This window comes from Hetaerina americana, unplaced genomic scaffold (genome assembly GCF_022747635.1).
Source record: "Hetaerina americana unplaced genomic scaffold, ioHetAmer1.1.p SCAF_6, whole genome shotgun sequence".
Classification (NCBI taxonomy): domain Eukaryota; kingdom Metazoa; phylum Arthropoda; class Insecta; order Odonata; family Calopterygidae; genus Hetaerina; species Hetaerina americana.
In genome coordinates this window covers 42,390,007-42,412,304 of record NW_027287205.1, presented here as the reverse complement: position 1 = coordinate 42,412,304, position 22,298 = coordinate 42,390,007, and the positions used below count along the sequence as shown (strand labels likewise).

Sequence of the window (22,298 nt, the reverse complement as noted above, 5' to 3'; positions counted from 1 at the left end):
TGCAACAGCTTGGTAAATCATGAGCGAAGGAACCAACAGCAGAGCCCTTTTTGATAGGTCTTAAGGAAATCTCACCCTGACGGGTTTAAGCACTGGATTTCTCAGAAATTGCTTGCTCTAATTTAAACGAAAGTTGTGATAGCACTCGTTTTCAAGAATCTAAGGCCACATGCAGAATTAGCGAAGATTAAGAGATATACGTGTGGTAGGAGTGACCCAAATGTGGCAATGTTGAACTATCATTCCAGTTCCATGGGAAATACCCATTAATTCACGAAGACCCCAGTAGTTTTCTCTGTGGGAATTTTTACACAAAAATCTGCTTTTATTTAACAAGATTTATTATAAAATATTGTGTATATGTGTGCGTGTATACGTGTGGGTATGAGTAATGATTTACTTATTTTTCGTGATTTTTCCTTCTCTTAGATACACGTTAATAGCCTATTCAAATGCCGACGCTCTCTGAGGGAGAGCCATGAGAATTATGATGTGAAAACGACTTATAGCCACAGGTGCCAGCCAAGATTAGAGATATTTAAAGTTTTAATGGATGTTTTAATGCTTGCATATTAAAAGCCCCAGTTAAAAATGGACGAATAGCCTTGATTAATGTATTTTTTGCAATATTTTACCCACTTCTCGTAGTTCTATTTTCTGATTAACTCGGCTGAAAATAGGGATATTATATAGTTCCTTAAACAACGATACTGAAATGAAAGGTTGCACAAATTTTCGAGTAAAAATGCCATTCTGACGTTAGGTTATTTGTGCTGCGGTAAATTCAATGATAATCCGACTACATATATTTCGTTAGATTGGGAGAATTTTTTTTCTCATTCATGTATGCATTGAAAATTGCGAATACTAGTTCGTGTAACTTGCATGCGCAACCAATTGAACCGATTTTAAAAATGTTTTCTAAGTGATTCATTTCCGTTTATACGTAAAAGAATGTGGATAAGAAAAGAATAGTAATGAATAATTTATATTTATATTAATATATTATGTGATTAAGATAGATTAATTTGTGCTACCTTACTATTGCGAAGATTTGAAGTAGAGCTTTTATCACAGTCAACTTTAATTGTTACTCTTCTATGGTCATAGAGGGTTCTTAGAAGGATCTTTAATTTTATTCCCGATAATTTTCTTCAACTTAAGCAATACATGGCAGAACAATGCTTATTTTTTTAAGAGTTTTTAGCTGTTTGTTAAGCAATTATGATACTTGCGAGAGTGTGCACGGGAATTTATTCATTCCGTATCTGATATCAAAGTCGCGCGCCGTTGGGGCCGTGAAGTTTGATTTGTCTACAGTAATCAAACCGGAGTGGAATCAAGGTGGTGCGGTAGCTAATATACTGGCTTCCGAACCAGAGGGTCCGAGTTTCAATCCTGGAGGTGGAAGATCTTGTTCAGTGGTATCCCGATCCCTGCTTGAGGTCCTTTGTGGAGAGAACTTGATGTGAGTACGCCATCCATCGGATGGGACGTTAAACTGTGGACTCCTTGGTGCCTTTCATTGCCACCTGATTTTTATATTTAACCTTTTGTTTGTATACGAGTATATATTCAAGGTAATGCATTAGATAATTTTTGCCATTAGAGTTTTTTAATAGTTTCTGAAAGGAGTATAGGGTAGGTCAAGGACTGGGTGGAGGGTGAAATCAGGTGGAAAATGCATCCTCTTTTTCTTTTTGTGTTTGTAAGATGAATTTGAATAATGCATGGGGATTTAAGGAAAGTTTTTCGTCTAGGATTACGCTAAGGAAAGTGACAGAGATCAAGATGATCTTGCAGGGCTTCATCAGTTTTCTGTAGCCATCAATTTTAAGCGGCAACGTCTGTGCCATCGGCGTACGGGAAGAGCGGTGAGTTAATTTAGTTCTGAGGAAGTCGTCCACAAAGATGTTGAATAGGAGGGGATCAAGGACAGCGCCTTGGCGAACCTTGGTATGGATGGGGTGATAGGAGGAATGGAAGGAGTTGAGAGAGATAGGGATGGAATGGTTAGCAATAAATGATTGAATTATTTTTATGAGGAATAAGGGGATATCTTTCATCCACAGTTTGTACGGTAATCCCTCATGCTAGACTTCAAAAGCCTGGCTGATGGAAAGTAGCACTGCTGTCGTTATTGACTTGTTATTGAATCCGGATGTTATTAATTGAGTAAGTCTATTGGTTTGGTAGACCGCTGAAGTTTTTCTGGTGAAGCCGCATTGTTCATTGCTGTAGATGGGGAAGGGGAGGGACTTTAAGCGGGCTAGAATTTATTTTTAGAAAACTTTGCCTAGTGCTGAGGTTAGAGAAATGGGTATATAGGAATTTATTTCTGAAAAGGGTTTGCCGGGTTCGCTATTATATAGAAATACAATACCACGCAGTAAGGATTTTTCTAAGTGTCCAAAGCCATTACCTGTCTTTGACACAACCTTTCTGTCGGAAATGAAAAGTTCTGCCCACTAGGGATGATGTGACAAATTAAAAGCCGAGCACTTGTTGCCGAAATACCTTAGGGCTCCCGGGCCACCGATACCCACTCTGGTGCCATTATTCGTTATTTTGACACTCTCGTCATATCATTGACATCATTAGCTAGGATCAACGAAGAATCTCTCACCTACCTTAATCTTCGGTTTGGGTAAGTGAGAGACGAGAAACCCACGGTCACTGACCACGGTCACTGATTCACAATGGTCGGGGGTCTTGATGTAAACAAGAGAACATACCTGGAATAGTTTCCGGCGCTTCACTTGGGCTGCCCTCATAGCTCGGAACAGGAGTACGTTGAGCACAACTAGAGCGGCACACGGAATGGCGTGTACGAATAGCACTCGGAAGGCGAAGTACGCCATAAAATAAGCGTCTGCTGTGAAAACCTGGTCGACCCACGCCGCTGGACGAACCCGGCACACCTGCAAAGGAGGAAAAGGACATTGGCTAATCATAACGGGAGTAATAAAGTTCTCGACTATCTACTTAGTTTTCTACAATATTGATTTGACCAGGCAAGGAAATTTTAATGATATCTCGGAATCATCAGCATTTCGTTTGGGCTGCTCGCTGGGATTCTCTACCGTTCACCATGGTTCAACCTTATATGGGTGACAGATTTATGAGGTTGGACAAAATACGTCAGCGTTTCCAGAGATGGAACCAGCATCGAATTTTTTTGGGGGTTGGGATGAGAAGGGATGGGAAGACATCCACAGTGTTGAGTGGGGTGTAAGAAGAGAAGGATAAATGAACTGAAATTTAAATTTTTTGTTAATTTCAAATTAATTCGGAATTCTGGTGCCTTATAATTTAAAAAATGCATTGAAAATGAATGAAAGTAATAAAAGTAAGTGGACGGTATCTCGAAGGCGGGCAGATTCCCCCTTTCCTTGAACGATTTTTTGAGATCTCTAGAAGGGAACAATTTGATGCGTGAATATCGCAACTTATCAGGGAAAAAATCTGAGTTAAAAATAATTGTAACTGAGTAGCGAGATGCTAAGACAAATTAACTAAAAAAATTTTTAAAAACCGATATTGCAACATCCGCGATTAAAATGTTAAAAAGACAAGAGAGAACTTTTTCCAACAAGAGTCTTCTACAAAGCCACCTACCAAGTAGTTCGTTGGCAGACATGTCGGGGATTCTGCTTGTAAATAGTCTTTTGATTTACTATCGTTCGTAATTTTGCAAAGTTTCACCAAACAGGTAAAAAATGTTACTTAATGGCTGATATCTTAAAATTCTGCAGATGTGCCCAAGGGCGGTTTTCGATGCAGTATTCAAATTTAGCAAACGGATTATGAATGAATGAATAGGAAAGTTCTTCGGAGTGCTGTCGATATAATGCCTGTACTGCCATAGATGGGTTTTACGAACGCCTTTGTTCGAAAGCTTAATTGATACCATTTTATCATGATATCAGGGTTCAGATATTCTCGTTATTAATGGTGTAAATAAAATTAATGAATAATTATTATCTCCATTAGCGCGGCACTTAAATAGATATATCAGACATGACGTTAAGTCAATTAGGTGGTAATTCGTAAATAAATACTTTTATTTGTTGCGGTGTACCTATTATCCCATGAGAATTATACAGGGGCTCGTAGGCATAATTTGCAGACTTATTTGCGATGAATGATTTTTATGGAAATATTGTTTTCATATTTGATTTTTTCAGAAAGTTATGTTCACGTTTCACATCATTACGTGGCACTCGTGCCCTAAGAAAAAGGTTAAAATAAAAGATGCGGCCAATTGTGGCCATTGCTTATTTATTTAAACCAAATAGGAAGTAATTGGAAACAATATTAACGAATTTAATCCAGCTTCAGCTTTTAATCACAATGGAAAAATTTTTGCGAAGGAGATACATGGAGGACGAAATTCGTTTGAGAAGTAGTTTATAAACAATTAAGAAATGACTAACATACCAATAAATTGCCTGAATAAAATTATGTTTTAAAATAGTATCCTTAAATTATTTTTATTAAATTAAGTACTTTCTTATTCTTCCCTTAAGTCAATTGACTCAACGGTATATTAATAGGTGGAACTATAATTTCCCTTACGTCAACTCTTGGCCGGATTTTACTTTCTATGATACTCGCCGCGTGTGTATTTTCCTTGCATGCGTAACTTCGAAGAAGCCGACAATTACGAAATTAACAGTCTGATATAACAAGAAAGTTTTCCACCTAAAGAGAAACATCGATGGATTTAATTGATGCACAAAATCATTGAGACAATTAAAATCACCTTTTATGCGTAAAAATTGCCATTTTCTCGTTCGTAGGTCTTAACGTTTAAGACATTGACATCAGAGAAGCTTCCCGTAAAAAAACAATATTTAAACAAACTCCTTTAAATTTCACTCATCAATCGATTAAGTAACTCATATGCCTATGAGTCAGTTCAGACATGCATCTATGCTCAAACTGAACTTTAACTAATTCGGTTCTGGTTACTTTCATGAAAGATATTCCAATTTAGGCAGAAAGAGAAAAAGTTTCAAGCAGACTGATAATTATTGTTTTGAAACCCGGATGTGATTAATGGGCACCGAATTCAATAAAAAGAATAAAGCAATGAAGAACTGACGGCAGAAAGGAAACTTTAACGCAAGATGATATTAGGATTAAATAAAGCCAAACCGAGAATGATATCCCAGGTGGTACTAAAGAAAGAAACTTGAAGATCATAGCAGAATGGGATTGATCAGGAAATACGGACCTTTGGTTGCTGCGGAGGAAAAATATGTGTAAAAGAGACTGTGTTCGCAGATGAATTTCTCTCATAAAATCGAAAAGAAAGCAGAAATTTAAAAGGACTTAGGAAGGGCATAGACGAAATTTTATACGAAATGAGGCAACAGAGAAGAAAGGATAGTGATTATTTGATGAAGTACCTGCATGTAATTGCAATTTTTCATGGAAAACCAAAAAAACCAACCAAAGCCATACCAACTCCTCAAGGTATGGCGATTAAAAATGACAAGATAAAGCCTGTAAAGGGTTCGAAAAGGATCGACCATTCCGCTGGGTTGGGTGCCATTTGAACCGGATGAAGTGTGATCTACATCTCGGCGCAGGGCAGGAAAGCTTTAAAATAGAAACACTGTCGTCTGTCGAACGTATTCCAACCAACATGTATCTACTGTTGGAACGTTTTTAAAAATATTATGTGATGTTTTGAAGCATCATTTAGGCGAACATTTATTTCTGGAAAGATTGAGCAAAGAATCGTGTATAGCGAATTTTTTTCTCTCAGTCATGATAATCGTTACTTCTTTCGGCCTCCTGGAATACTTTTAAGGCGGATAGTGGGACTCCAGGCTTCCACGAGATTTTAATTGACGGCAGGACGGCACACCTGAAAACTCAGTGAACTTCGAATTCCGCCCTGGTAAATATAGTGAAGCTTACCAATCTTTCGTCATTGAAAGCGATGGTTTCGCTCTGCGCTTTGGCGTTACACGGGTTCTGATTAACCGCTCTATAAGCCTCTAGTACAAAATGTCGCCTCCCAAGTTGCGAACAAGAGTTTGAAAATGGCTGAAGAGGGCGAAAAATAGCGAAAATAGCATTGCGGTTACCTTCAACTATTCCCACGCATTCGGGGGAAAAAATTATGCCCTCTCCATCGCACCCAGCCTGCCGTAGTCCTGTGTACTCTGAGCTCATTGTTTACCCGGCTTAGCGGCGCGCTCCCGGACCGTTGTCAAGAGCCTGTTCCGCCTCTAGGCACTCTCATCCCTCTCCTAAACACCTCTCCTCAGTCGGTGTTGTTGCAAAATCCCTGCCTTCCCTGTATTTTTCCTTCAAATACAAACCCGTAAACTCGACTTTGCGTTGTCTCGTCGTTCCCCTAGTTGTACCTCCCTTTCTCATCGTGTTCTTTTTCACACTCTTGCCCCTCTTCCTTTGTTGTCATCCATCCAATTATTCTGGTATCATGCGGTATAACTCTCTCTTCTAAAGGAAAAAAGTTGCTTTTGTTTTTCTCCACATCCTCATGTTTGGTTTGCAATCTCAACTATTTTCACCAAAGACTAGGATTTAAATTTTTTTTAAATTTAGATGCGAGGGAATTTCATTCATTACAATAATTTTTAGAGACAAATGAAAATGGCCAAATCACATGTTTCCGGTTGAATTTGCTAGCTTTTGTGCTTATGTCCTTTCTGCGTAGCTCATGTTTATTATTTTCCCGCTATATTCTGGTCTACTCAATTTAATACTGGTACGAATGACGCCTGATCTCGATGCGAGAAGACACCATACGCTGCGCTTATACTTCAGAATACAGTAAATCTCAATAGTGTCCTTATGGCGATAGTCAAAATCTTTGTTGACATATCTTTATCTATGTAATCTACTCGTCGTATTCCTTTTGTTAAATGTGCTTCACAAATACAACAATCTAGATAAAAATGGGAAGATAGAAAATTTCCGATAAAAGTTCATACAATCGGTGGAAAATTGATTACTTAGATCTTTAAATCCTCTCTTATTCCATATTTATGCAAATAGTTTTATTTCTGGGAATTTGAAATCCTTTAAGCGGTCTCTAATGCGAAGGTTTAGTAATTCCGTCACAATTGCAACCGAGCTATTAGGCACTTGGCCATCGCCATTGCTACAAATGGTGTCGTTCAGCTGTGATATGACTGAAATCGAAAATAATGCCGGCATCCTAGTCGTTAAAATATTGTTGCAATCATGCGAGTACTTTCCTCAGACAACTGTTTTGTGAAAGAATGTTAACATACGAAAGGCGGTAAAAATGCGCGTTCTCTAAAACTCGCAATTATTAGGGGCACGTTTCCTGAAGCAAGAGGATAACTACATGCCCTAAAAGGGCAATTTTAAATGTAAAACAAACATCATATTTACTTAAGCTATTTCAAACATTGTTGGAAAGTTTGTCAGCAAATATACTGCATGAACAAACTACGTCTTTTAAATGATTTTAACTTGGAGAAACGTTGGAAATGTAGTCAAGATAAACGGACACCTGATCTACAAATATTCTGAAATATACTAATTTCATTCTGTGATAATCTACCATGTCGAACCGGAACGAGGAAGGTTAGTGCAGTCAGGATTCCTGCTGAATTGCGGTGATTTCTGGGCAAAGTTTCATTGCGGGAATTAGGCCATAGCTGCAAGGTTGTTTCATACTTACTGTCTGTTTTTCCCGTGCAACCTGTTCATCACATTAATGTACATTTCTCTTCTTATGAATTATGCCGCGAACTTCATTTGAATTTTTGCCTCTACATTTACGGGTTCTCCATCCGTGTTAGTTGTCTTCGAGTAACGACTGTTTCGCTGGCCATTCTGTCTATGTCTTCAGGTCGAAGGTATTTTTGGAGGTTCCGTCGCCTTGCGATGTTCTTTAATCCTTGTTGTGAGTGTCCTGCAGGTTTCACCGTTGTAAGATATGCCTCAGGAACATGGCACTGTGAATACGCCTTATTACTCCTTTGGGATATTGTCTTTTGGTCCATGCAAGAGGCTGTTTATTTTGGTCCCGAGGTTGACCCTTGTCACCACGTCGTGTTTGTTGAGGATCCTGGCCATTCTTTCGGAGGTCCCCGCGACATATGGAATGGTGACTCGCGCCCTTGGTTGTGCTGCTGCTTCCTATCCGTTGTCATGGGTGGTCAGCTGACGTAATTTCATTTCAACTTTCCGGGTCTTTTTTAGGATCGGTCGATCTATCTCAAAAGGCCACTTTGATGTCCACTGTCATGCACCGGGCATACACCTTATCCGACACTGACTCCTTGGAGACGGAATTGAAACACTTGAAGACTGCACTACGCAGGAATGACAGACAACCCTAAGGAGTTATCACAATACGTATACACAGTGCCATGCTCCTGCGGCAGACCTTACATCGGAGAAACCTGCAGATCACTCACAATAAGGATTTACGAACATCGCTGGGCAATGGAGAGGAAACAATTTAACTTATCAGCCATCGCCGAGCATGCTTGGAGTGAGCTGGGACACGTCATCGATTTCGAGGGGGCGAAGGTAATAGCAAAGGACAACCGTCATTTTCCCCGGCAAATCCGCGAGGCATTTGAAATTCGAAAAAGATCACGAAACATCAGCAGGGACGATGGATATCCATTAAACAGTGCGTGTAAAAGGACTATCCAATCAGAGCGCGGTACATGAACACCAGTCCTATATAAGGCGCACAAGAAAGTTTCCTAAAATATTTTCGACCTGAAGACGCAGGCAGGATGGCCAGCGAAACTGTCATCCGACGATAACCAACGTGGATGAAGAACCCGGGAATGGAGAGACAAGCAGTACCACGACGCGGAAACCTTCGTATGCATTCTTTTGACTTTAGTTGAGGTTTACGATTAGTATTTTTGATTGACGTTTAAATATCTAGTGCGCCGGTATTAAGTATAATTTTGTAAAAATATAGTAAATAACAACAATAATCATGGACAGGTATTTGAAAAATGTAATTACAGATCGAAAAAAGAATTTTAAGCAGATAGTACGTTTAACAGAAAAGAGCTAAATTTGACATGTATCAAGAAAGCAATGGCGTAGTGAATCAAATTTAGTATTTTGTTAAAAAAATGTACTTTTGAGGTTTTTGCGTACTTTTTAGTATTTCCTTCTAATTTTTCGTTGATTACCTAAATATACACTTCCCTGTGGTGTCTCGATGAAAATTGGGGGTATGAGATTCTAGCGCAAGAAGATTTTCCTAACAAAAATGACTTTTAGTAAACGGACATTTATGAAATTATGAACAACAGAATGTCTACTATTCCCATTCACTCTTGCAAATTTGACCACTAGAGAAAAAGCTCTAGCCTTAAACCTTGAAAGATAGCGCACGCTCGCTGGGATTTCTCTGGTGACCTGGCGCAAACTATACGCAACATAGATTCTAGATTACATACATATACTACTGCACGCATGTACTGTGCTGTGTATTTGGATGGTGATTGCATGATAAAAGATCTACGAACTACAGGCAATCTGATGGAAAATCTTATACGTGTTTTATTTACCAGAAGTCTACTAGAGATGTTTAACGAAGGATACCTTTGGGAATGGAGAACTTCACACTAAATCTTCAATGAGAATTTTCGTGACGGCATGAAATCGAATAAGTAGTGAATTTCGGGTTTGAATGCCTAAATGGACAAGGGTATATTGCATCACTCAGCCCAGGTAATAATCGTAGCCCAAAGTCAACGTGTTTTATTTATCCAATGGTCGTGGCAAAATAAGGACGCGGGACCTATGGATTATCAGGTAAGCATCGTACCAACCTGGATACCGAGGTTTGCTTCACAAATCAATATCGCGGCAATCTTAGGACCGTCCATATTTTGGGTTTCTACTACCGAGAGTGAGAAGTACCTACTAATTCTTTTTTTAATCGGAAAGGTTCATCTTTAACAATATTATTTTACACCTGTATAATAGTTTGTTGTACTTCCTGCAAATTATTATGGCAATGTAGGTCTTATGAGCATAATAATGTTTTTTTAAATCAGCTTTGACGATGCTCTATTAATAAAAAAAATGTTTCCCTGTTATGCATATGCATTTTCAATTGCTGTCGACTCGATTCCCGGCTTTGTAGATAATTTCATGAGAAGTTTAAATTTTTAAGTGTCATAAAATGCAACAACATCGCAGTATTTCGTTTTTTATTTTTGCTCATGTGCGTCCAAAATTTGTTTCTCTCCCACGTATAACACCTCCCTTTTCCTTTCACCCTTTCTTAGCCTTTTAGATGAGGTCTCCCGTTTCTTTCTGCCAGCAAATACGTCTTCCACTTTCGTTTCCACGACGGAACCGTCACCTCGAGTCAGCCAGGTTGGCACGTGAAGACGAAGCCAATTTGCCCCATCGCTCCATCTGCTTCCCCTCCGCACACTCGGTACCCACGATCAGGCGCACGTGTTTCCCCCACGGCGTTTCCCCTTCAGACCTGCCGCGTGCACTTTCTTCCCTTACCCTTCCCTCTTCCAAACGGCAGGATCCGCCTACGTACCTTTCTGCCGCCACCCTCCACTCAACCTATCCGAGGGTCAAAGAGGAGTGGGAGGCTGACGGCTTCAATTTCGTCCTGCCGAATCAAGCCGTTTATTAAAAAAATAAACCGGCTCCTACTACTGACTACCAGCGTCCTTTCACCCTAAAGGAGATATGTTGGGGGTGGAGGAGTGGGAGGAGACGAAGGGGAGTTGCCGGGGAAGACTCAATGTATCGGTCCCCGTGCCCCATCGTCACATGGCGTTGAGCGATGCCCCCCCTTCTTGCCTCGCCCTTCATTTCCGTTCGACGTCACATATTCATGAGCTTATATTCCCTCCAGTTCTTAGTATGACCGGGTGTACCGTAAAGGTACCAACTTTTTTCCAGTTTTAAGTCTTTTTTTGTGTCTAGAAATAAGAGCACATATTAGTGCATTTTCATTTAGGGTATTCTACCTATTAAGATTAGATTTATGTACAATTCCTAATGGCTATTCCACGTTTTTTTGTCTTTCATAAACCTCTTCCTTACGTTTGGTTCTAAGTATTTCTGTTTTAGTTTTTTCGTAACTTCTGCCTCCCTTCATGTTGCCTAAAAACTGGATGGACGCCTTTGCGTAAAATTTGAATGGCATACGCAGACGTAAGTCTGAAACGCATGGACATGATTTTGCCGAGGACTATATATTCGTTAACTAGCAAGTTCTGGGCATTCACTTAGTCAAGAGATAAAAGTCATTATTTTAACCCATGACAAGATTAATTCATTCAAGGTATTTTACATACAGTGTGCGGCAACATAACTTTCCATTTTGAAATGCACGCCAATAAGGCTATAGAGGTCGTAGCTAGGCATAAGTGGTCTTGTTCAACAGTCGTGGTTCTAAAGTTATACCTCCACTCCAATTAGTCACCACCATGGAACAGTGAGGATTGTGCGTCGAGGCCTACTTTTCGAATGGATGTTCTGTGATTGCAGCCCAGCGGGTGATCCGAAATCGCTTCAATGTAGCCCCGTTGGGCCCTGTTTCGGACGGGAAATGAATTGCTACCTGGGTCACTACATTCAGACAAACCGCGAGTGCGACAAGATGAAGAACTGGAGTCCCTCGGCCCATCAGATCACCTTGAAATTGAGGCAGTGAGAAGCGTCATCTTGCAATCCCCACGGTGTTCTGTGCGCGGACATGCATCAGCCCTTGGAGACTCTGATCGTTCAGCGAGGCAAATTCTTCACGATGATATTCATTACCATCCTTAAAATTTGGTGATTGTGCAGGATTTCTCCGAACGTGACTTTAATTTTTGGAGGAACGCATGTGAGGCTCTTTTCGAAAACGTTCCCGAGGAGGTTATTGTGTTTTTCAGTGATGAAGCCACATTTTCATGTGGTGGGAATGTTAACAAATAGAACATGCGCCACTGGGCTGACACCAATCACAGAGAATTGCATCAAATGCCTTTGCATTCACTTAAAACCACAGTGTGGTGTGCGATTTCCTCAGTCGGTATTGTTGGTCCCTGGATTTTTGAAGAAAATTAGGTCAAAGTGACAGTGAATTCAGACAGGTATGTAAATATGTTGGGAGGAATATATTTTTCGACCACTTGTTGAACTGGACTTAGGGAACATTTGGTTCCAACAAGACGGAGCAACGGCTCACACTTCAAGGGCATCGATGTATTGAGGGAACACTTCCCGGAGCGCCTCAACTCAATAAGGGGCGATTTTGGAGTGGCCAGCCCGCTCCCCCGATTTGACCCCTTGCAATTTTTTTGTGAGATTTTTCGAAATCCGCGTTTATGTCGACCGTCCCAGGAATTTTTAAGTCCTGAAGGACAACATCCGGACAGAAATTGCCGACATACCTGCTGCTATATTGGTAAGGGTCATGACAAACGCCAGAAATCGACTCATTCAGCGTATGCACAATGGGGGACGTCACCTACCTGTTTTGATTTTCAAAACTGTGTAAAGCAACTTTAAATATGTACTTATATTGAGAAAAATAATAAAAAAAGATTGTTTCATAAAATGGATTTTATTGCGTTTTGAAAAAAGGAAGTCCGCGCCCTGTACTTTAAAATTACATTTTGGATGGTTCGTAACGACTATTTACTTCTAAGAATCGTGAGAACTTCATTTTTATTTCTCCTTCATAACTTCTCTCTGCATTCATGATGTCTATAAAACCTATTCTCTTCCTTCCATTACCCTTACCCCTATCCCTTAACCTACGATTCTCCCTTCTATCATATGTTTTTACATCCCACTTCCCTAAGTATTTATATAACCTATTTTATCCGCCTTATTTGGGTTTCTCCTGGTAACCACCTCTCTTCGCCTAACTTGTATACTTTACATTTTAAAGCTCCACGTCGTGGAATTGTTTAATGTCCATATTAAAAGAGTTTGTAATTTTCCACAGACTTGTCTGTGGAACGTCATTGTTAATAAACAAACTCATTAATTACTTAAGTACTTTGGGTTCTCAACTATTTCAGATCTGTAAACTTGATTTGATCCACTTGCCGTCCAATCTTACGTACTACCAACACATCTCTCAATTATGAAAAATGATTTGCTCTGCGTCTTAGATTCTAGGCATGCATTTAAAAAATATTGATTTTTTAAACCATTTTTGTGATACTAATTCTTATCTTTCTGAACGGTTAAAAATTCAAAATGATTGCCTCTACAATTATTCTTAATCAGCTTTCGTAGTCGAAATTGTTATGATGAAATGAAAAGAATAGATATTAGGCTAAATATTCGGTTGAAGGTGGTGGGGGTATTGCCCGATCACCTATTTCAACTATATCAATTTCGTTCGATTTTTGACTTGGTGTAGAAAATAGGGTATTAAAGATGCCCGAAATTCTTATTTTAGCGTCACCAAAACACTAAACACCTGCTACGATGACATTTAGTCGTTGTCATTTTCTCTCTGATGAAGGTAAACGAAAAGACTTTTATTATTGATCTGAATGCTAGTGGTGAAAATAGCAAAAGTCGGGTTCCTTGTTCATCATATTTTAGTGATTCCTGTAAGAGTATTGTCAGTATTATTTTTCTCTTTGGATACTAGAAAATCGTTTCATTATATGCATTGTATCTCAGATGTTTTGAAATTAGATAATTATTTAACAATGAACAGAAGAAAATGCATTTCTGTGCACAACCCAATTTTGCCTTTCAACAAGGCAAATGGCGTAAATAACTACTCCTATTTTATTCCCAGTATATTCTCGGATATATTAGTTACACCCAAGTTTCGGAAGTTGGTTTAGTACCCATCAGTATAACTCGTGTAATTCAGCAAATAGTATGATTGATATGTAATTGGTATGGAATTCATGTGCGATGCACACATTTCTCGGGAATGAGACGATTCGCTCTCCATGTAATTCCTCTTTCGATCAGGTCAAACTGTCTCCTTTATAAGTGATTACAAATGCTTATTTAGGTGAACATTTTCATTCATATTTAAATTTTCCGAATGCGTAATTAGGTGAGGTTTTCCTGCCATGTTTTTAATATTTAATCGAAGGATTTACGTCTACTTAAAATACTTGCATTGTCGTGGTTTAGGTGCCACGCTCCTATTTCCCAAGGGATAAGCGCTGCTCTGTAATTTCACTTACGTTACTTACGACATTGTGCAATGTGAATATTTTTATTCCAGAAAATTTATGACTGTCATTAAAACAATGGAAAGATGTGGCCACTATGAATGGACACTAAATGTAATTATTCTTTCATAAACTATGTGGTAATTATGTATTTTATCCAGAATTAAATTTTTTGGCTTTTGAAATTCATTGACACTGAATGTTTACCATTTTCCATCTGAAGATTTAGTATAATAGATAGTTAAAAAAAACTTTTCGTGTCAAAATACTGGAGAAAATGGCAAATGCCCTCGAAAAAATATCATCGCCACCAGCAGGTATCAAATGATGGTGTGATGAGCTGTGATGATTCAAATTACGAGCAATGTGGAGTCAAAAATAACTCTATAACTCTCAGCTCTCTCTCTTCCTTCCTATCAGCTCAATGCCCTAAAATATCTCTCTTATGCTAATGCAACATCACGACTTGTATATCACGTCCGTCAGAGGACCTTTTCATCTTCTCTCCATCTCGCAATAAGCTGAGCATAGACCGTGGTAAAAAGCACCCATGATCTAGGCGGGATATCAAGCAATCAAATTCGGGAAAACTACTGCAAATTTTCATATAACATGCAATTTATCGTTCTTTACGTTATAGATAACGAGTATGCTGTAAAAATTCTTCACATTTGCGCTACAGAATTCGATTCCGGTCTCTATCATAAAAAATTGGATTGGGTCAAAGGGACTATCGTAGCAACTCTGCTGCAGTGAAATATCTCGCTATAGATTATATACAGGAGGCTGTACCGTTACGGAAAGGAAAAAAATATTCGACTCAATCAGACGTCTTATTCACCGATGAAACGTTAAGTTCGACAAGTAACCATTGGAATAAGATTTTCATTAATTTTAAATATTGGTGTAGCATTTGACGCATCTCTATATCGTACGAAAAAAACTAGAGGAACTGATGAATTCAGAAAATATTGCCGCAAACGTTAAGATGGAAACTTAATTTACCCTCCTTATCCGTAATGGTGCAGAGTTTAAACTTGGGTGAGATAACCTTTTATTTAACGATTGTTACTCGGCCAAATTGTGTGCAACTTTATTACCATGCGCAGTAAAAGGAAAATCGGACCTCGTTTTGGTTTGGCTATGCGATGCGGATACACATTTTAACATAAATATTTTGGAATAATTATTTTTCATTCTTTAATTCTATGGATAAATGGAAAAAGTAATATGGATGGAAAGTAAAACGAAGGAAGAAGTTATAGGCATGATGGGGGGGGGGGGGGAGAGACCGTTGTTAGGAGAAGTGCAAAGGAGCCAGCAAAGTTGAATGCAGAACATTTTGATCGGTGATGGAATGTTGAAAACTGTGGCCGAAGGGAGAACGTTAGGCATGAGAGAAAGTGATGGGAACAGAATAGGCATATTGGACGGAATGTAGGGAGGCCTAATGTATATGGAATGGAAAAAGGTTTTATTGTAGTTGATGGTGTCACGTTATGTCGCGTCAAGTCATGTAGCAATGGTAGCAACAAAAGTATAGCAATTCAGTGTGTCCATTCAAAACCTACCATAACCGGTAGATTATGAAATGATATTATTGTTATAAGTTTCGACAGGAAGTTACTCGTGTATAATCTGTTAAGAAAATTCGCCATCATAAAGGCGAGTGCGTTGGAAGACAAGTTTCCCGTTACTGAGAATGAAGTGCTCCGGAAATGATAGAAGTCATACTTTGCGACGAAATTGACGATATGGGAAATCCAGGGGGAAGACAATAGTGGCGTGCATAGGATTTCTTTTAAAAGTTATGATGCGAAAGGAGATTTTAGGAACTGCTACAATGGGAGTCGAGGAAAATATTAAGATGCCCAATGGTCTTTTTTATTTTGTCCTCCGGCCCCGTCTTTCGATTTCGTGACTACGTGATGGCTAGTGTCTTCTCCCTGCACCCAAATCCTCAATCGCCGTTCGTTCTTTCTCGACTCTCTTTATTCTTCCTCTTCCACAAAGATTTCTGTATTTTACCTAAGTGTGTATGTGCTGATATATGTATATACATATATGTGTGTGTGTGTACATAATGCAGATATTCCTCCCCATCCAATTTCGGTAGGGGCACAGCCGAAACCTCGATAGCTTCGGAAGTCGGGAGGCATATTCCTCGGGTCAAATGTCCCACAACCGATCGCATCGTATCAAATTCATAGCTATCGAGTGTGCCGTGTGATGCCTGCAAATGCATGGTAGATCGCCTTTCCAATGCCTCTCTCTAAAATGAAGCGCTTGATTCTTTTGTGTTAGAGAATTACCTACGGGTTCCTTTCTACCTGGGTATAACAATTGAAGCCTAAATTCATATCAAGGCAAATGGAGGTTGTGAAATAGCAGACTCCTCCCGCAAACTAAAAACAAAGGTATTAAAAGGAATTTAAGATATAAATAAACTTATTCAGTCAATTTTTCAATATATTTTAGTCATATATTCTAATATTTATGGGTCGCGGTAGTCCAGTGGGTAGAGCGTTGGACTGCTGACCGGAGGGTACTGGGTTCGATTCCCGGGAGGGTGCTGGGTTCGATTCCCGGGCAAAGCACTCTGGGCACCTGCAGCTCCACCCAAGCTATGTGATTTTTCGGGTACCAGATCTTCCTGGGAAACCATAACCGGCACAGGGAAAGGAATTGGCCCCCCCTACCATGTGTGAATTTCACACGCCGTCGGGCTTAATAATGGGTGAACTCTACCATCACCTACTAAACCGACCTTCGAGTTGATTACTGTGTTTATGGTTTATGCTAATATTTATTGAAACATATTTTTCCTTTTTTTAGATTATTTTTTTGCGAAATAAGTGATTTTTCGCTGCCTTTTTTCCTCTTTATTATAAACATTTTATGGTCAAAGGAATCAAAGAAAACGGTCATTAACAACAAAACATATTAGCTCAGAAAACTACAGTAAACAATGTAAACGCGGTCGTTTCGGAAAGAATCATGTTTTTGTACCGTAGCCTTATGTTGGGAATTGTATCCTTAGTTTCACACTTATTTCTAAATCTGTTATGGTTCACCGACCAATTTTTTTCAATTTTTACTGCTGTTTTTTGAGTATTTGTGTGGTAATATTTTGAGCTGGCGTTTGTAGTGGTGTGAATGAAGGCTTGGTTCTCACATTCCTTATTTCTAAAAAAATGAGGGAAGTTTCGCTAATATTGCATGTGATAGCGCGACATGGAAACTTGCGTCTTGATTTGCACATATATATGCTCCTATTGTTATGAATATTTTTGCTTTGTAAGTTTTTAACCACCAATAATGACGGGAATAACTTTCTTATGTCTTGATAGCATTTTTATTAAATCGATAACATTAATTTACGCTCAAATTAATGTTATCGATCGTGTTTTTGCATTAATATATATTTTTTAAAGAATACTTTCCTGAAATATCTTGCCTTATAGTGGATTTAATGACACAAACTCTCAATACGGTTTATACTTATTCAATATTTTTTAATAATTTACTTTCAGATCAGGAGATGTGACTCTGATAGGTTCATATGGGTTTATTGAGTTTTTCTGAACAGATGTGGCTTTCGAAAATGATTTTTACTTTTGGGTTTGTACTGCGTTGGTTTGAGCTGCACGCGGTTATTTTAAAGCACCATCCGTGGATTTGCGGACGTATGGCAACACCGCTTCCCTCTAGAATCCTCAAACGTCCCGTCTCACCCTCCTCCCCCCCCTGTCCCAAAAACTTCCATGCCTTTCCCGATCCGTCCCGTTCTCTCTTCCACCTGTTCTTCCAAGCATGACATAAATTGTGTTTAATGCCCATATTCTGCGACGATGCATGGCGATGCTGCGACCCTCGGATACTACAGGGCCCATCGCGTTTGCTTCCTGTTTATCCAAAACAACGAACCTCTCTCTCTCCTCTTCCTTCCTCGCAGTCAGTCGTACCAGAGCCCAAATTCCTTATCTCCGATCTGAGTCTGTTAAATACCGTCGTTTCCGTCCAATCTCGGCAGCGGCGTGCCCTTTCGACCGGATTGGGAGATGTTGACGTTTGCACAATGGAGTGTGTAGGTGTGGAGGGGGTTGTTCGGATTGTGGAGAGTGAGTTTGTGTGGAAGGGGAGAGGGTGGTTTAGGGGAGGGTGACTGTTTTTTGGGGCGTTGTGTGACCAAAGTCCGAGCACGCCCTGCTCGTGTCAATTCTTTCCTCTTCTTTTCTTTTTTCATCCCTTTTCGAGTGTTCGTGAAAGTGGCTTTAGCGACTTCCCCACTCTTCATCCCCTCACCATCCAAACAGGGACTGACCTCCGCAGCTGGGTCGTGTTGACGCGTGGTGATGCGAAGCGGGTGTTATGTTTCTGACTGGCTTGTTTCAGAGAAATTTAAAAGAGCAGACAGTTTCGATGTAATTTCCCGAGTGATCAAACGATATTTATTCCTAATGGAAATATCTAAATGAGTGGATGACGATTGGTGAACGTGAAATAAGTTCCTAAGGTGCGTAATCAGTCACCAGCGTGAAATGAGATGTGAGGAAAGGTAAAAACTTACGTTATTTTGGTCTCTGCTCGGTTCGCACTCCGGCTGCGATGGTTTTACTTCGTCCTGTTAGCTCGGTTTGCCCGCCCAGCCATGGAGTGCCAACTTAACTAGCGTTTCATCTTTCCCCCATTATCTGCGTGGCAAGGGTTCCCTACGGACTTTTGGCAATAATAGTATGGGTTTGATCATTTTCTTTGAACTGGACATCGGGTTAGCATGCCGGTGTCGTTTAAATTTCGAATTCCCAAAGTATTATTTAACTGATCACGATCTTCCCACTAGTTCTCTTCCTAGATGCATTAATGATGTTATCTTTAAACCTGAATTGCCAAAAAACTACTGCTTAAGTCAATTATTAAAACTGAGTTTGGCAATATTTCTATTAGTTCACATGGAATTATGAGAATCGAGAAATTGCTCTTCGGGAATAGATCCTTTCGATGGAGCTTGCATTTAGAAAAAGGAGAGCAATCGAAGTGTGTGCAATTAGATTCCTTTCCATTCATAGTCCCAGCAAAATGCCCATAGAAGTTAGATTGTTTATTTAGCGATAGCGATGGAGGACAAATGGGACAGGATCATTTTGAAAGCAATGAATTCCATTATTTTATTATTCTTTAAATAAAAATAAATGTAAAAAAACATTACCTCGATTCCAATGGGAAACAAAGATATACTCTGTCTAGTTCTCACTGTGAGAAGAGTAATGCAATTACGTAAAATTATTTATTTTTACGCGACTGATTTTTGCTGTCTATGCTAAAATTTGGTAGATTTTTGTTAGAAAAAATTCTGGAAGATTTGAAATCAGTCTCATAGAGTCTAAACCTTCTTTTGGAGTCTTATCACTCAGAGAAGAACTGGAGAAGTTAGCACTCCACTCAATTCGAGTTTGCATTCCATGCGGGTGGCGTTGAGGAAACAGCGAGCATACTCGTACTGTTGAAACCTAGTTTTAGCCATTTAAAATGTATACCAAGAGCCATAAGATCCACGAGAAATACGTACCGCCTAAATAAAAAAAATGTTGTCAGTTCTTAACGTGGCTATCGACTTTTTATTTCTTAAATGTTTTTCTTAATGTGAAATACCCAAGGCAAGATCTCTATTTATTTTTATTGAGCATATAATTGCTTGAAAGAAACCTATTTGAAGTTGATCATTTACACCTATAAATTTGGATGAGAGATAAACTTGTCTTATTTTGTTTACATTTTTTTGATTATTGGCTCTCTTTTACAGTTATTAACTTTCACATTCTTCTATAATATATTTTCAACGGTAAAAAACGTCCCACGATTAAATGGTGTAATCCGATGCTTTCAAGGAAGTTTGAATGTGACTGCACGAGTCAACCTGTCTCCTTATTTGATGACGACCGATGAAATAAATGTAAAACTAGCCCATTCTTATTTCGCTAACAGATGTGATGTAAAAAAATAGATTGTAAGAACTCGGATGTCCTTATTAGTTTTTAAAGGTTGCCCAAAAAGTTATCTTGTACTAGCCTAGAGGATCTATTTTGGCAACTGTGCGATTTCGACTATTTTTCCCCCCCGAATTGATAAATATCATTGAAACATAGGTGGATAGGTGCTTCATATTAGAGCTATTACAGCTGCGATATAATTGCGAAAATGGTACCAGGTTTTCGTGGAACTAACTTATATGTTTGCGCCATTAATCCATTATTATTTTGGTGCTAGTCCACCTCTTACACAGGAGAAAGTACATCTTTGATTTACGATATAAATGTCAATGAAAAAAACTAGCTTGGCGAGACTCAGGGGGGCTTATTCCATAACTCTAAGTCGCTCGACGCTGTTCTTCAAACGGCATCCGAGAATGGCATCGGAAGTTATTCCGTAAAATTGCCAGGCATCGGTTACGACTAATGCCATTCTGATGCCACGGAAGAATAAATAATAGTAATAATAATTTGGCCCGTTCAATTACAATCATTGTTTCAATTTTTTGGGATACCTTATTTTTAAACCCCCAATAAAATTTCGTTAATTTTTCACAACATATGAGTCACATACCCTTCCTTTCCGTCGTTCTCACCGTTCCCACTTTATCTTTTGTTGATAAATCTATCCGATATTTTCCTAATCGGTTTCTCGTATAGATATTTCTCAATTCATTGGACGTTCTGCAGATATCCAAGGATAGCTTCCAATTCGCGTCTTTCCTCGGCATAAATTCGGTAATAAAGGACTCTGTATTGCTGTGTCCTCCTCCATCATGCATTTACATGTCCTCTTCTTTTTTTCCCTATTTTCTTGAGGTATGATCTAAATTCCCCGTGTCCTGTCAAAATTTGTGTAATTTCTTCGTAAGTTTTAACGTTGATTTTCATTCTTTCTTTCACGCTAGGTAGGAATTGTCTGGTTGTTTTCCCCTTTGCTAATATTTCCCATTCCCGTTCCCATTTCTCCAGGAAATGCGCTCTTATAACCTTCCTGTCCCTGCTCCATTTCTCAGTTGGAGACATAGTTACATCTGTTAGAGTGGCCTATTCCACCTGCCTCATCCGTGACTTGATTGTTCTTTCCTTTATTGAGAATGTAATCGGCTGTATCCCGGTTATTACTTATAGAGATTCATCACAGACCGTATTGCGGCTCCCGGATATTGCCATCAGGCAAGATCTTTGGGCCTCCCCCGGATTCTACTGTAATTTAGTCTCTCTCTCCACACCTCACAGCCGTGTGCCAATATTGGGATGGTGACTTCGTTGTATATAATTCTTAAGCTATTTGCGTTGATGCCAAATCTGTTTCTGCACAGCCTTCTTAAGTTGTAAAATTTTTTCTTGACCTTGCCTGCTGCGTATTTTGTGTGTTCTTGGAATATTAGTCTGCCATCGAATTCAATGCCTAGGTATCTAAATGTGGAGGCTCTTTTGACGTTTTGACCATTGATTTTTATAGTTGGGTTTTGAAACAATTTGAAACAATACCGAATACGAGGTATTTGGTCTTATCAACAGAAATTTTTAATTTTACTTTCGCACTCCACGACTCGACTATAAGGCAACATTCCTTCACGGTGTTTTATATTTCTCTCCTGGAGTTTGCAGGCATTGTGATCACAACGTCATCGGCGCAGGCCATCCGTCTGCAGTTTTCAGGAAGGGGTTGATTCAACAGATCCTTTATGGCGATGTTCAAAAGAAAAGGACCGGGTTTAGATCTCTGTGGTGCCCCTTTTGTATTGTCCTTTTCGGCCTCAAAGTTATTTAGCTGTATTTTGGTTGTGCTATTCAGGAAACAATTTTTATTAAGTTCTACTATTGGTCCCGGGATTTTATAACTTTTGAGTTGGTTTATGCAATGGGGCCACCACAAGGAGTCAAATGCTGCTTCGTAGTCTATAAATAAGGCCACATTGTACTTACATTTAGCATTTTTGAATAATGAGGGAAGAGTGAAGTAAATGCCTTGTGCATGACGATTCAAGTTCATGGAAGATTGACAAAAGATGATAATTCTCAGCAATTGAGAAACAGCAGGCGCGGATTATTTATGTTCACTGACATAGCTTTACTTAAATATTCGTCGGTT

At 39.2% G+C, this 22,298-nt stretch overlaps 1 protein-coding gene across 1 annotated transcript in view; it reads right to left on the bottom strand.

Moving 5' to 3' along the window:
* Nucleotides 1-22,298, bottom strand: part of SPR (Sex peptide receptor) — a gene marked incomplete at its 5' end in the record, with an annotated part of 91,922 nt that overhangs the window by 24,928 nt on the left and 44,696 nt on the right. The window contains one exon of the mRNA XM_071594023.1: nucleotides 2,736-2,921. Coding sequence (XP_071450124.1) covers nucleotides 2,736-2,921 — 186 coding nt within the window. The remainder of the gene's footprint in view (nucleotides 1-2,735; nucleotides 2,922-22,298) is intronic.